The 11,994-nt window shown below is 41.8% G+C and overlaps 1 protein-coding gene across 1 annotated transcript; it reads left to right on the plus strand.

The window, feature by feature from the left end:
* The first annotated feature begins 1,710 nt into the window (after positions 1-1,710).
* LOC101682036 (keratin, type II cytoskeletal 6A) lies at positions 1,711-7,323 on the plus strand. The gene is made up of 9 exons (XM_045073161.1): positions 1,711-2,328; positions 3,259-3,473; positions 3,851-3,911; positions 4,069-4,164; positions 4,289-4,453; positions 4,968-5,093; positions 5,932-6,152; positions 6,379-6,413; positions 6,527-7,323. The coding sequence occupies exons 1-9, from the start codon at positions 1,789-1,791 to the stop codon at positions 6,778-6,780; spliced, it is 1,713 nt and encodes a 570-aa protein (XP_044929096.1). The 5' UTR covers positions 1,711-1,788; the 3' UTR covers positions 6,781-7,323.
* The last annotated feature ends 4,671 nt before the right edge of the window (positions 7,324-11,994 follow it).

An 11,994-nucleotide genomic window follows, 5' to 3' on the forward strand; every position in this document is an offset into this window, starting at 1 on the left:
AAAAGAATGAAGGAACAAATGAATGGGATAATACAGGAGAAAATGTGAGCTTGTAGAGCTCAGAAAAGGAGCAAAGAAACAAGACATCCCTAATAGAAATGAAGACAGAGCTGGAAGCAGACAAGGAGACCAAGGTGCTGCTGAATGTACAGTAATGATGTAGAAGGGGAGGCAGGGAGAGGGGAGGGGAGCAAGAAGGCAGGAAGCAGCCATCCTAGAGCATTGAAGGAGACTGAAGAGAAAACACCAATAAATACAACACAGGTGTAGCTGAAAAGAGAATATATGGGTGGGGTTTATATATACATAAGTATGCATACAATATATACTTTTTTAACAATAGAGCACACTCTCTACATATACGCTCCTGCCCAATATCTCTCTCCATCTCTCTCTCATAAACACACACACACACACACACACACCACATACGCTAGGAAAAACACAGAAATATATCCAAATGAGGTTACTACAAAGATACACAGAAACTGGGAATGCTGCTTGCATCCATATATTGGCTGGCGGGACAATAACCTGGAGCATGTATTTGTTTCTTGAACATCTATGACTTCTTCAATTTTTGAATATACAAATAAGTGTATAAGTAGTAATATTCAATATAAATAGGCAATGTACTACATCTACCTCTGGAACGTTTAAATATATAGCGTATTAAGTTTTTGGTTTTAACTATCACTTTATGGGATATAAAAAGAACACAGTAGGGTGTTAAGTGAGACATCCTGTATATGCTGTAAGAAAACTTCAAGAATGAAACAAAGCATGGGACAAATAACCTGGTTTCTTTAACAAATAAACTGTAAGAAAATTATGAAAGAGATCCAATGACTAAAAAGAGTTGAGATATATGATCTAAAATACATATCACCCACGTACAACATGTATAGAGCTTATTTGGGTTCTGGTATGGAAAACCAAAATATAAAACATAAATAATCCTGAGAGGACTATTTGAAAATTGAATAGATACTTGGTAATGTTAATGAATATATAAACTTTAGAGATATGAAAATGATATTTTGGTTATATTTTTCTAAAGAGTCTCTCATTTAGTCATAAATATGAAGTGATATACCAAAGAGACAATATGGTCTCTGGTATTCATTTTCAAATAATTTACAGTTGCTAAGGAATAGGGTGGGAATATGGAAGCTGTAAGATGGACCATGAGATAATGGCTTTATAAAGCCAGTTGATAAGAACATAGGAACTGAATATCTTGTTATTTTACTCCTCTCTGTGGGTAAAATTTTACATAAAAGGAAAAAAGTCATATTTAACTTTACTAATTATGAAAAAGAACAAGAATATTTTTTAGATGGCATATGCAATAGAATATTTCTATCTCCTATCTCTGCTGGGTACAACACAGGTGGAGCAGAGAGCACTTAGTATGTTCTGATGCACAAGCATAACATGCAGATCCTTTGTCTGAGACAGTGACTAACTCCTAGCTCAGTGAATTAAGAATGGTCTCATTGTACTGAGATCAAGTCAAAGCTGGAAGACAGGAGATATTTTTCCCTGACTAAAGGAAGCCAAAAATGCAATCTTCATATTTCATAACTTTTCTAATAATCCAGATGTGACATCACTGTTTGTAAAGCCCAGCCCTTCCCAATCTGCAAGCTCACCTTCCAGGACGGAGCCCAACCCATTTCCACCATATATAAACTGCTGCCGGGAGGTTCATCTCACAGATCTGCTCTTCTCAGCCCTACCCTTCAGCCTCTCACACCTTCTTCAGCCTTCTCCTCTTCAGAAACCATGTCTAGCAAATCTACCATGAGGAGCCAAAGCATCAGCCACCGTGGCTTCAGCGCCAGCTCAGCCAGAGTCCCAGGGGTCTGCCGCTCTGGCTTCAGCAGTGTCTCCGTGTCCCGCTCCAGGGGCAGTGGTGGCTTCGGTGGAGCATGTGGAGGAGCCGGCTTTGGCAGCAGGAGCCTCTATGGCCTGGGTGGCTCCAAGAGGATCTCCATCGGAGGGGGCAGCTGTGCCATCAGTGGCGGATATGGTGGCAGAGTTGGAGGCGGCTTTGGCTATGGAGGTGGAGCCTCAAGTGGATTTGGTTTTGGTGGTGCAGCTGGTGGTGGCTTTGGGCTCGGTGGTGGACCTGGCTTTGCTGGTGGCTATGGGGGCTCTGGCTTCCCTGTGTGCCCTCCTGGAGGCATCCAAGAGGTCACCGTCAACCAGAATCTCCTCACTCCTCTGAACCTGCAAATCGACCCCACCATCCAGAGGGTGAGGACTGAGGAGCGAGAGCAGATCAAGACCCTCAACAACAAGTTTGCCTCCTTCATTGACAAGGTGAGCCACGAGCACCTGTCTCCACTGGGATTCCAGAGTCCCCAAACTAGACAACCAACCAGTGTCCTACTAGGGGAGACTCAGGAGGAAGGGAGGGAGAAGGGGACTGGGACTCGCTCTCCCCTGAGATGCCAGTTGGGCTCCATGTTCACAACAGGCAGAAGGTGATGGAAATCATTTAAAACCACTGGGTCTCTTAAGTATCCATCATTCCCAGGGAAGAATATTCTACTTTTGATAAGCATGAAGCAAAAGAAGGCAGTGAGAGAATGGAATGGGTTAGCTTTCCCTTCTGGAGATTCCTAGAGATTAAAAAATAATGCCAGCAGAAATCTCCTCGAGGACTCTGGGCATGAGGAAAGAGTCAGAAAAAAAAAAAAAAAAAAAAGAAAAGGACATCTGCCCGGCTTAGAAGAAAAAGACCTAGAAACATTTATATAGCCATAGGAATACTAACTGTGTAGAACCAGAGCATGACCATTAAGATGTTTCTTGTAGAGGGCAACCATGTACTAAAACAGAAGTTACTGGAGTCCGTTCATTAGCTACATTGGATTTAATTGTTAGATTCTACACATTTAATATGCTTTTAGCTGAAGTACGATTTTTAAAAAACTGTGCAACATAATGGGGAAATATATGATTGTGTTTTTCAATGAAAAGAAAAGAACTGTTAAACGTCATTGATAAGCAGCATAACTTACCTAGTGAGAAGACTTCATATGTCCATGGAAGAATTTCATACAGCATCACTGGAGTGGGAAGGCAATAGGTTTCTGGGTCCAACACTGTCAGCCTGAGCCTCTGTATATGCTGTGTAGTAGCCCAGGTGCGTGCTGGGTGACACCCCAGGTGTGCCTGGGCACCTGACAATGCCTACCTCTTTCTCCTTTGCTTTCTCCGGCAAATAATCACCTTGTCTTCCTCCAGGTGCGGTTCTTGGAGCAACAGAACAAGGTCCTGGACACCAAGTGGACTCTGCTCCAGGAGCAGGGCACCAAGACTGTGAGGCAGAACCTGGAGCCCTTGTTTGAACAGTACATCAACAACCTCAGGAGACAGCTGGACAGCATCCTGGGGGAGAGGGGCCGCCTGGACTCAGAGCTGAGGAACATGCAGGACACAGTGGAGGACTTCAAGAACAAGTGAGTTCAAGGAGAAAAGGGGCTTCAGTTCCCTGAAGCAGACGCTTGAAGATTGCCAGGTGACCAGGTCCAGATGTGGGCATGGCTCCGTATGGAAACAGGTCCATGGAAATGAAAATCACAATCATTGTCCCAAAACAACCCCCAAAGAACAAATGGGCCATAGAGGTAGGTGGGAGAGGAAAAGATATAAGGAATTGGGGGAACACACACACACACACACACACACACACACACAAAAGGTGTGGGGGGGGGGTCAGTGGCAGGAAAACTCAATTTGGACCTATCTGTTTTGTGGAAAGTGGGGATCCCAGGCTGATCTTGCTGTATTATCTCCATCTCTGGCTCAATTATGTCTTACCTTGTTCTAATTCTAGATATGAAGATGAAATCAACAAGCGCACAGCAGCAGAGAATGAATTTGTGACTCTGAAGAAGGTGAGCTGATGAAGATCAGGGGATCATGTTCCTTTGTAGAGGGGGAGGACTCTGGGTCTCTGCACACATCCAAGAGGGGAATAGAGGGGGAGACTCAAAGGTGTGGAGACTGGGAAGGAGGGCTCAGCTGACTCCAAGTTGTTGGCTTATTCCCCAGGATGTGGATGCTGCCTACATGAATAAGGTTGAACTGCAAGCCAAGGTAGATGCTCTCACAGATGAGATCAACTTCACCAGAGCCCTGTATGACGCAGTAAGCATCACCACTCCTCTTTTATTTGTTGTGATGGGACTCTGCAAAGGGTGGGAAATCTTGGGACTGGATACATCAGTCAGTGCCACAGGAAAAGATGATCTGACCATCTTCTGCTCTGCAGGAACTGTCTCAGATGCAAACCCATGTCTCAGACACTTCCGTGGTCCTGTCCATGGACAACAACCGTAACCTGGACCTGGACAGCATCATCGCTGAAGTCAAAGCCCAATATGAGGAGATCGCTCAGAGGAGTCGGGCTGAGGCTGAGTCCTGGTACCAGAGCAAGGTGAGCCTTGAGTTGACAGTTGCCCAGGAATGCCCGTGTCCCCTACCTGATCACTAGTGAGGCTACAGACTTTGCTGGGAAATTTGCTATAAGGAAGCTGATATTTTCTCATAAGACGTGTACCCTGCCCTCTTAGACCAGGCATTTACAGAATTTATGTCCAAATTTGATAAGTCAAGAACCCAAGTCACTAGATAAAGACCTAGTGTTCTTTGCTTTTGTCCTTTCCCTGATCCTGGCTCTCAGAAACAGGATACAGAACATTGTTGGTCCACAAATGAACTAGGCAGACAGTGGTCCATTAGAGAGAGGGTCTGTGATCAATGTACAGTATCCAAAGACCTTGGACCACATCAACTTTCCCTAAAAACCCTTGTGGAGAAACCACTGGCTTCATGGTCCAAATGTGTTAAATGCCTTGTTTGGAAGGCAAGCCACTGTTGGGATGTGAAAGCCCATATACACCATCTTCTCTCTCTTTCTCTCTCTCTCTCTCTCTCTCCCTGGATTTCAGTATGAGGAGCTTCAGCTTACAGCAGGCAGACACGGGGATGACCTGCGCAACACCAAGCAGGAGATTTCTGAGATCAACCGCATGATCCAGAGGCTGAGATCCGAGATCGACCATGTCAAGAAGCAGGTATGGTGGGCGGCTCTGGAGAGGAAAAACATCCTTTCCTTGCAACACCACTAGGTGGTCGTCAGCCACCTTTGGGAAATGCTCGGAATTGAGGGAACAGCAGAGAGAGCGGAGAACACACAGCTCCCACCCTTGAGAATTCCCACAGATCAGGGCACATGGATGCCAACTCTACAGAATGATACAGTCACATCACAAGAATAATCTCCGTTAGTCAGACGTGAAAAGATAGTCTTAGGACTTTTAAAGAGGTTACTTAAGGAGACTGGTTGTTTTAGAAATATAAGAAACAAGTCAGGAAAGAATAAAGGAGGCCAGAAGGGGGGTACAATTGCGTCAAATCTGCGCAAGATTCAACGTAAAAAGAAAGTTGAGCAAGGACCAAAGGTGAAGATCCGTATTTCCCAAGGGTGATAGAATCTGTTAGGAGTGAGGAAGTCAAGATCTCCACAGCTAGATGTGAAACTCATCTGCTTAAGTGAGGATGCTCCTAATTTTATATATTAGTGTAATTTTATATCTTAGTTAGAGGTCCACAGAAGAGGTTCCAGTCTGGCTTTGAAGACAGAACTCAAAAGAAATGAGTAGGTACATTTCTTCTAAATCTGCTGGTATTTTGTCCAGTATAGTGCAGGGAGGTTAAAAAAGGGCACAGGTTTTCTCATGTGACTCCCAGACTAGCTCATTTGTGCAGAACAGAGAAATACTGGGCAAAAAGAGGAAGAAGGCCCTTTCTATGATATTGGACTCTGGAACTCTTCCTCACTAGAAAGAAGTGTGGTTAGTCTCCTCTAGAGGACTGAATCTCAAGTTCATCCTGCCTGTGTTCCTCCTCTAGTGTGCCAACCTACAGTCCGCCATCGCTGATGCTGAGCAGCGTGGGGAGATGGCCCTCAAAGATGCCAAGAACAAGCTGGCTGGGCTGGAGGATGCCCTGCAGAAGGCCAAGCAGGACATGGCCAGGTTGCTGAAGGAGTACCAGGAGCTGATGAATGTTAAACTGGCCCTGGATGTGGAGATCGCCACCTACAGGAAGCTGCTGGAGGGCGAGGAGTGCAGGTGGGTAACTCATCACACAAGCCCCTCAAACATCCTGGATCCAGGTTTAGGATGTTGGGCCATGAGCACAAGTTGAAGGCACCCTAGTTATGGCCATAGCGGCTACTCTCAGAGAACCATTTCCAAGGCAGCTTCCCCATGGGCTATCCTCACATCAAGGCTTCCCATTCTGGTCCCTTGGTAGCTCTCTGAGGTCTCATGCCCCCCATGTCTTCTCCCTTCCTAGGCTGAGTGGCGAAGGCGTTGGACAAGTCAACATCTGTAAGTACCTTTGCTTACCTTCTTCCCTTGCCCTTGTGCTCCTCTGACTGGACTGAAGCTGGCAGAATGAGCTCACTGTGTCCTGTGTGTCTTTGTCCCTCTCTCCTTCACAGCTGTGGTGCAGTCCACCGTGTCTGGAGGCTATGGCAGTGCTGGTGGCTATGGCAGTGCCAGCGGTATGGGCGGTGGCTCAGGCCTGGGCGGAGGCAGCGGCTACTCCTATGGCAGTGGCCACAGCCTTGGAGCTGGCTTCAGTTCCAGCAGTGGCAGAGGCATGGGGGGTGGCTTCAGCTCCTCTGGAGGTAGCAGTTCCACCATCAAGTACACCACCACCTCATCTTCCAGCAGGAAGAGCTACAAGCACTAAGTCTGGCCGTTGGCTCTTGGTCCCACGTTGTCCCCGTCTACAGCTGCATTGCCCTCTCTTGGGCCACTTCTCTCTTGTCTCTGATTTCTCTTACTTTCTGAGTTTGAGCTGAGGTTGCTGAGCACCTTCATGTCATCTCACTGCTGATATCTGACCCACCTGCTCATCCATTGCTCACCACAGAAGGTCAACCTCTGATTTACATCAGAATATAACCACAACTGGGTCTCAGTTTGTTACCAAATAATTACTCTCTTGCCTCCACTACTTTGTATATGAGGCTGAGAATCAGAAGTAAATTATCTCTGCCTATTTTTATTACAGAAACACTGCCTGGGTCCTTGTCCAGAACAGAGCAACTTGCCCTTTGCTTCCAGGTACCCAGGAATTCCCCAAGTTCCCAGTGTTAGGTTCCTCCTCTCTTGCAATGGTCTTGAAAGCAAAAGTGACTAGTTTTACAATGTATAGAATCTCTATCCCTTTGACATTCCTTCTACTCTTTGCTTTCTTCTAATTGCTAAATAAAGCAGATTTATTACATAATGCATTGTTTTATGACCTTGATTTGTTAGCTTGATCTTTTCAATGGACAAATACCTGTTTATTTATTAAAGATACTCCCACTCGCCACTTACTTCACTCTTTTCCTTGAGAGAGGCACAAAAGCCTACAGTTTAGCATCCTGACACTCAGATTTTTTTCCTAGATAAGATTTAATTTAAATATTTGTCAAATGGAATTGGAAGAATCTGGTCTACCACCATTTTATACTCTGATTTTTACTGCCTGTATCTGTTTGAAATGGCTTGGTCTCTAAGTCATATAATCACTTACATTAAGATGTAATTTCATTACATCCCGCAGGAATGAACCCTATACTGTCAGTTGGGGAAGTGTATTTTTGACCTATCAGATCAAAAGAACATTTAATAAGGGATAAGATATTTGATTTTTACTTGGAATTAGCTCCATGACCAAGAAATTTGCCTGACAAGGTGTATCAAGAGAAGTCAAAGTGTACATAATTCTGAACTGCAATTATCTTTCCAGAAATGTATACTGGAGAAATAGCACAAATGTGGGAAGGTGTATGTACCTGGATGTGAATCCAAAGTCTTCACAACAATGAAAAATTGAAAATACTAGAGGTTCTCAAATCAAGAATCCAAAGATTCAGGCACAAAACTCATATGCTGATTTCTTGGTGTGATGGCAAAATAAGAATGGAAATTCCCACCTTGTCACACCCTAAGACTCTCTTGGAAATAGATGAAGCTGAGTCTTTGGTCCTCGGAAGAAATGCTTCCACATCTCCCCTCTGGTGTGGCATGGCCAGGTTTGACTTCTATGAATGAGAAATGAAAATTCAGGGTATGGTGCAAGGCTCATCTTTCAACTCGTCCTGCCATTGTCCACATCAGTTCCTATTTCTTCAGGAGTGATCATTATCTTCCTAGTCCCCAGGCTTTCACATCACAAGAGAAAATTTCTTCAGTTCAATACATATAGGGGGTATTTCTGGATCCTGTTGTATCAGTATTCTCCTGTATTCACCTCTAAATGTTCCTCCAGGAACATGGGTAACCTCTCACATTGGCACCTCCTCATTCTCTGTCAGAACTTCCCAACAACAAATAAAGTGATGACTGGGTTCCAAAATCTAAGCCCATTTAACTTTCATATTATTATACACTCATGAGGAATAATGGAAAGAAAACAACTAACCTAGAAAATTATATAAGATATAGCATCTAACAGAAAAACATGTTACAAAAACAGTATGTATACATGGATTTATTTAATTAAAATCTTATGATGCAATTAATCATAGCAAATTGGCGGACTGGAAACCCCCAAACTCTCATTCTGCCACCAGAAACATCAAAAAATAACCAGAAACTGAGTAAACTCTGTAGGAGCTCTGGAAAACAGTCAAAAGTTTATAATAGCCAAACATATGCCCAATAAAGAACATGCAATTTCTAAATTTTAGCAAAGGTTTTTTTGTTTTGTTTTTTAACATTTTTCTTAACCCTTGCTCTACCCTCTACCTGTTGCATGTTTGGTCTTGAGTGGGCAACAGCCTGTTCCTAAACTCTTCCCCAACCTCCCTCTTTCCCTTCAACCCTCTCCCCTCTCCCTACCCTCTGCCTCTGATCCCCCCTGGCACATATACCTTGAACTACAGAAATCAATAGTCAACCCTATTTGCAAATAACAGTATAGTCTCTTCAAACATGTCTAGAGGAGTTCCTAAGAACTAAGGCAATGTTCTTAATTTCATTTCACATAAATCCAAATGTAGATAAGAGATGTAGTTAAGAGATAAGAGAAAAGAGAAAAGATAAGAAAAAAGAGAAAATGTAGATAAAGAAAAGAAAAAACAGCAAGGAAGAACTGCCAGGAAGACTATAAACCCACAGAGGCCGGGGGCAAGAGATTATAGGAAGAAACAAACAATAGACCATCTGACCTCTAAGATCTAGAGACTCTTTGGGAAATTAGCACATTTAAAAGTTGGTCTGTGTATGAGAGAATTTAGAAAGTCATGCATATATCCAGGAAGACACATGCTCAGAAAAGTTTTGAGAAAATCTAATGTATTCACCTTGTACTGATCTGTAGGTTCAGAGTAAGCCTAGCTAAGTGGTGAAGGAGTGTCCCATCACAGTGATAATATGCAAACATTGAGAGGTGAGGTTTCCTCAGTTTTCTTATTTTTGTTGTTGTTGTTTCAGCTCATGGAACACAAGAAATTATCTATCAAAATAATCACTGAACACAAGCTAAAGAAGCAGGCTGATGTTGAAGTTTTATTATATGCCAGGCACTGTTGACTCATTTAGCCCAAGTATGTCAATGTGAAGGACAAGTCATCATGTGTAAATCCAAGAAGTCCTTATTTGCAATGGTCAGAACTAGGAGTGTGACTTGAGGCAGGACCCTATTGATCATGAAGTTTCAAGAAATGTGGAGGTAGAATTGAAAAACTATTAAAAGACAAGACCTATTGGCAGCATTGTTAGTGAAAGAAAAAATCAGAGTGACTGGGAAATGTAAGCCACTCTGCAGTTGTTGGGTAGGGTGTTTTGAGGAGTAAGAATTATCCACCCAATATGTTAGCCTGCGTATGGCCCAGCCCATGCCCCAAAATACTTTCTACAAATGACTGACTGGTCAAGAAGGAATTCACCTCACTCATGGATGAGGAGTAGTCAGAAAGGAACCATTTTAGGACCCACAAAAGATAACGTATGTTTGAAAATGAAATGAATATGAAAAATGAAAGACATGTAATGATCACTCACTAGCACAAAGTTGCTATAAAACATTACCAAAATTAATGAAATAAACCCTCTATTAAATTTGAGAATAAAAACCATATAATGAGACAATAATAGCTAAAACTTTACTTAGGGAAGTCAGATATGAAGCAAAGAGAAAAATAAAGCCATGGTGCAAATGAAGGCCAAATTAATACCAATACAAATGACAATAGGTATGTTAAGTGCACAATAAAGGACTTACAGGACAATATTGAGAAAAGAGAATTTCATGAACTGGAGGATGGGACAAAGTGTGTTAAAGAAGAGTCAAAAGGAAATACAGATAAAGAAGATAAAGTAGGTGCAACACAAGCATAACTGAAACACCTAAAGGAAGTATACACGCAAATGGTCCCCTCAAAGCACAAAAACATCTTCAATCATATGGCTGGAGACTTGCCTTGAGAATTTATTTTGATGGACAAATACACATTATTTAGTCATTTCTAAATATGTAAATATTTATTAAGCATATATATAATATTCATTATTTTTAAAAATATTTGTTCTTTTATTAAGATTTTATTTATTTGTTTATTGAGAGAGAGTGGGTGTGTGTGCAAGTGAGAGGAAGGGAAGAGGGAGATGTAGAGAATCTGAAGCAGACTTTGTGCTGAGCAGGGAGTCTGATGTCAGGCTCAATCTAATGACCTTGAGATCATGACCCAAGTCAAAATTAAGAGTCAGTCACTTAACCAACTCAACCACACAGCCACCCCAGTGATAATATTCATTTTTATACACTTTCAACTACACCTACTTCTAAAAAAGTTTAAATATGTAAAATAAACTTGTTACCCTTCTAGATTTAATTTCCCATTGACAGGAACACAGAGGAGAGAGTAACATATTTAATGACACCAGTGGATGCAAAGACAAAGAATAAAAAAATTCTATGGAACACTTAACATAGTTTATTTAATAAATAAATTGCAAGAAAAAATATGGAGGGTTAAATGATTTAAAAGACATATTATTTGGAGAATACATCACTCAAACAAATATGCATGGACCTTCTTTGGATCCTGAATTGAACAAATTATAAAAAAAATCAATGAGAATACAAGGCATTTAGATGTTAGACACTTCATGATGTTAAAGAATCACTGTTATACTTTAAGATATAAAAATAGTATTTTGGTCATTTTTAAAAACAGTGTGCCATTTAGAGATAAAAACTGAATTATTTACTGATGAATCACGTGGTCTTCTGGAATTTCCTTTCAAATAAATTTAAGGTGGATGAAGAAAGAGGGGGAAGTTACGAATGAAATAAGGCTTACCTTAGATACAATAACAAAATCTGGGTGATGGGCATCCAGGGCTTTATTAAGTTCTTCTTATCCTTTTCTGCCTATCCAACATTCTACATAACAGAAAAAAAAAAACAACTCAAACTTCACATATTTGCAATTATTAGAAAATATTAATATTTTGTTCGGTCATAAGTAATAGATAACTTTCAGATTTCTAGTTCTCAGCTGTCACAAAATACCAGGTTGGAGAAGAGAGCACTCAGGACACTCTGATATATAAGCAAAACATTCTGAACCTTTGTTTGAGACAAAGTCTAACTCCTGGCTTCAGTGAATTCAGAATAGTCTTACTGTGTTGATATCAATCATAGATTAAAGATAGGAGAATACCTCTCTGGCTAACAGAAGCCAAAAAAGCAATCTTCATATTTCATAACTATTCTAATAACAAAGATGAAGAATCACTGTTTTTAATAGCCAGCCCTACCCAACATTCAAAGTCACCTTTCAGAATGAGCCCAGTCCAGTTCACCCTGCACAGTGGCTTCTGGAAAGCATCTCATGTTCCTCCTCCTCTCAGCGTTACCCTCCAGCATTCCATGCTTTCTTCAGCCTTCTCCTCTTCAGGAACC

The sequence above is a fragment of the Mustela putorius genome, unplaced genomic scaffold, assembly GCF_011764305.1.
Source record: "Mustela putorius furo isolate JIRA1106 unplaced genomic scaffold, ASM1176430v1.1 tig00537227_pilon_pilon_pilon, whole genome shotgun sequence".
Classification (NCBI taxonomy): Eukaryota; Metazoa; Chordata; class Mammalia; order Carnivora; family Mustelidae; genus Mustela; species Mustela putorius.

Bases quoted from the DNA above. Each gene is read 5' to 3' on its own strand.
- LOC101682036 (XM_045073161.1), top strand. From the start codon at position 1,789: ATGTCTAGCAAATCTACCATGAGGAGCCAAAGCATCAGCCACCGTGGC. The intron at 3,912-4,068 runs GTGAGCTGATGA...CTTATTCCCCAG, and splicing joins AATTTGTGACTCTGAAGAAG to GATGTGGATGCTGCCTACAT. The intron at 4,454-4,967 runs GTGAGCCTTGAG...CCTGGATTTCAG, and splicing joins AGTCCTGGTACCAGAGCAAG to TATGAGGAGCTTCAGCTTAC.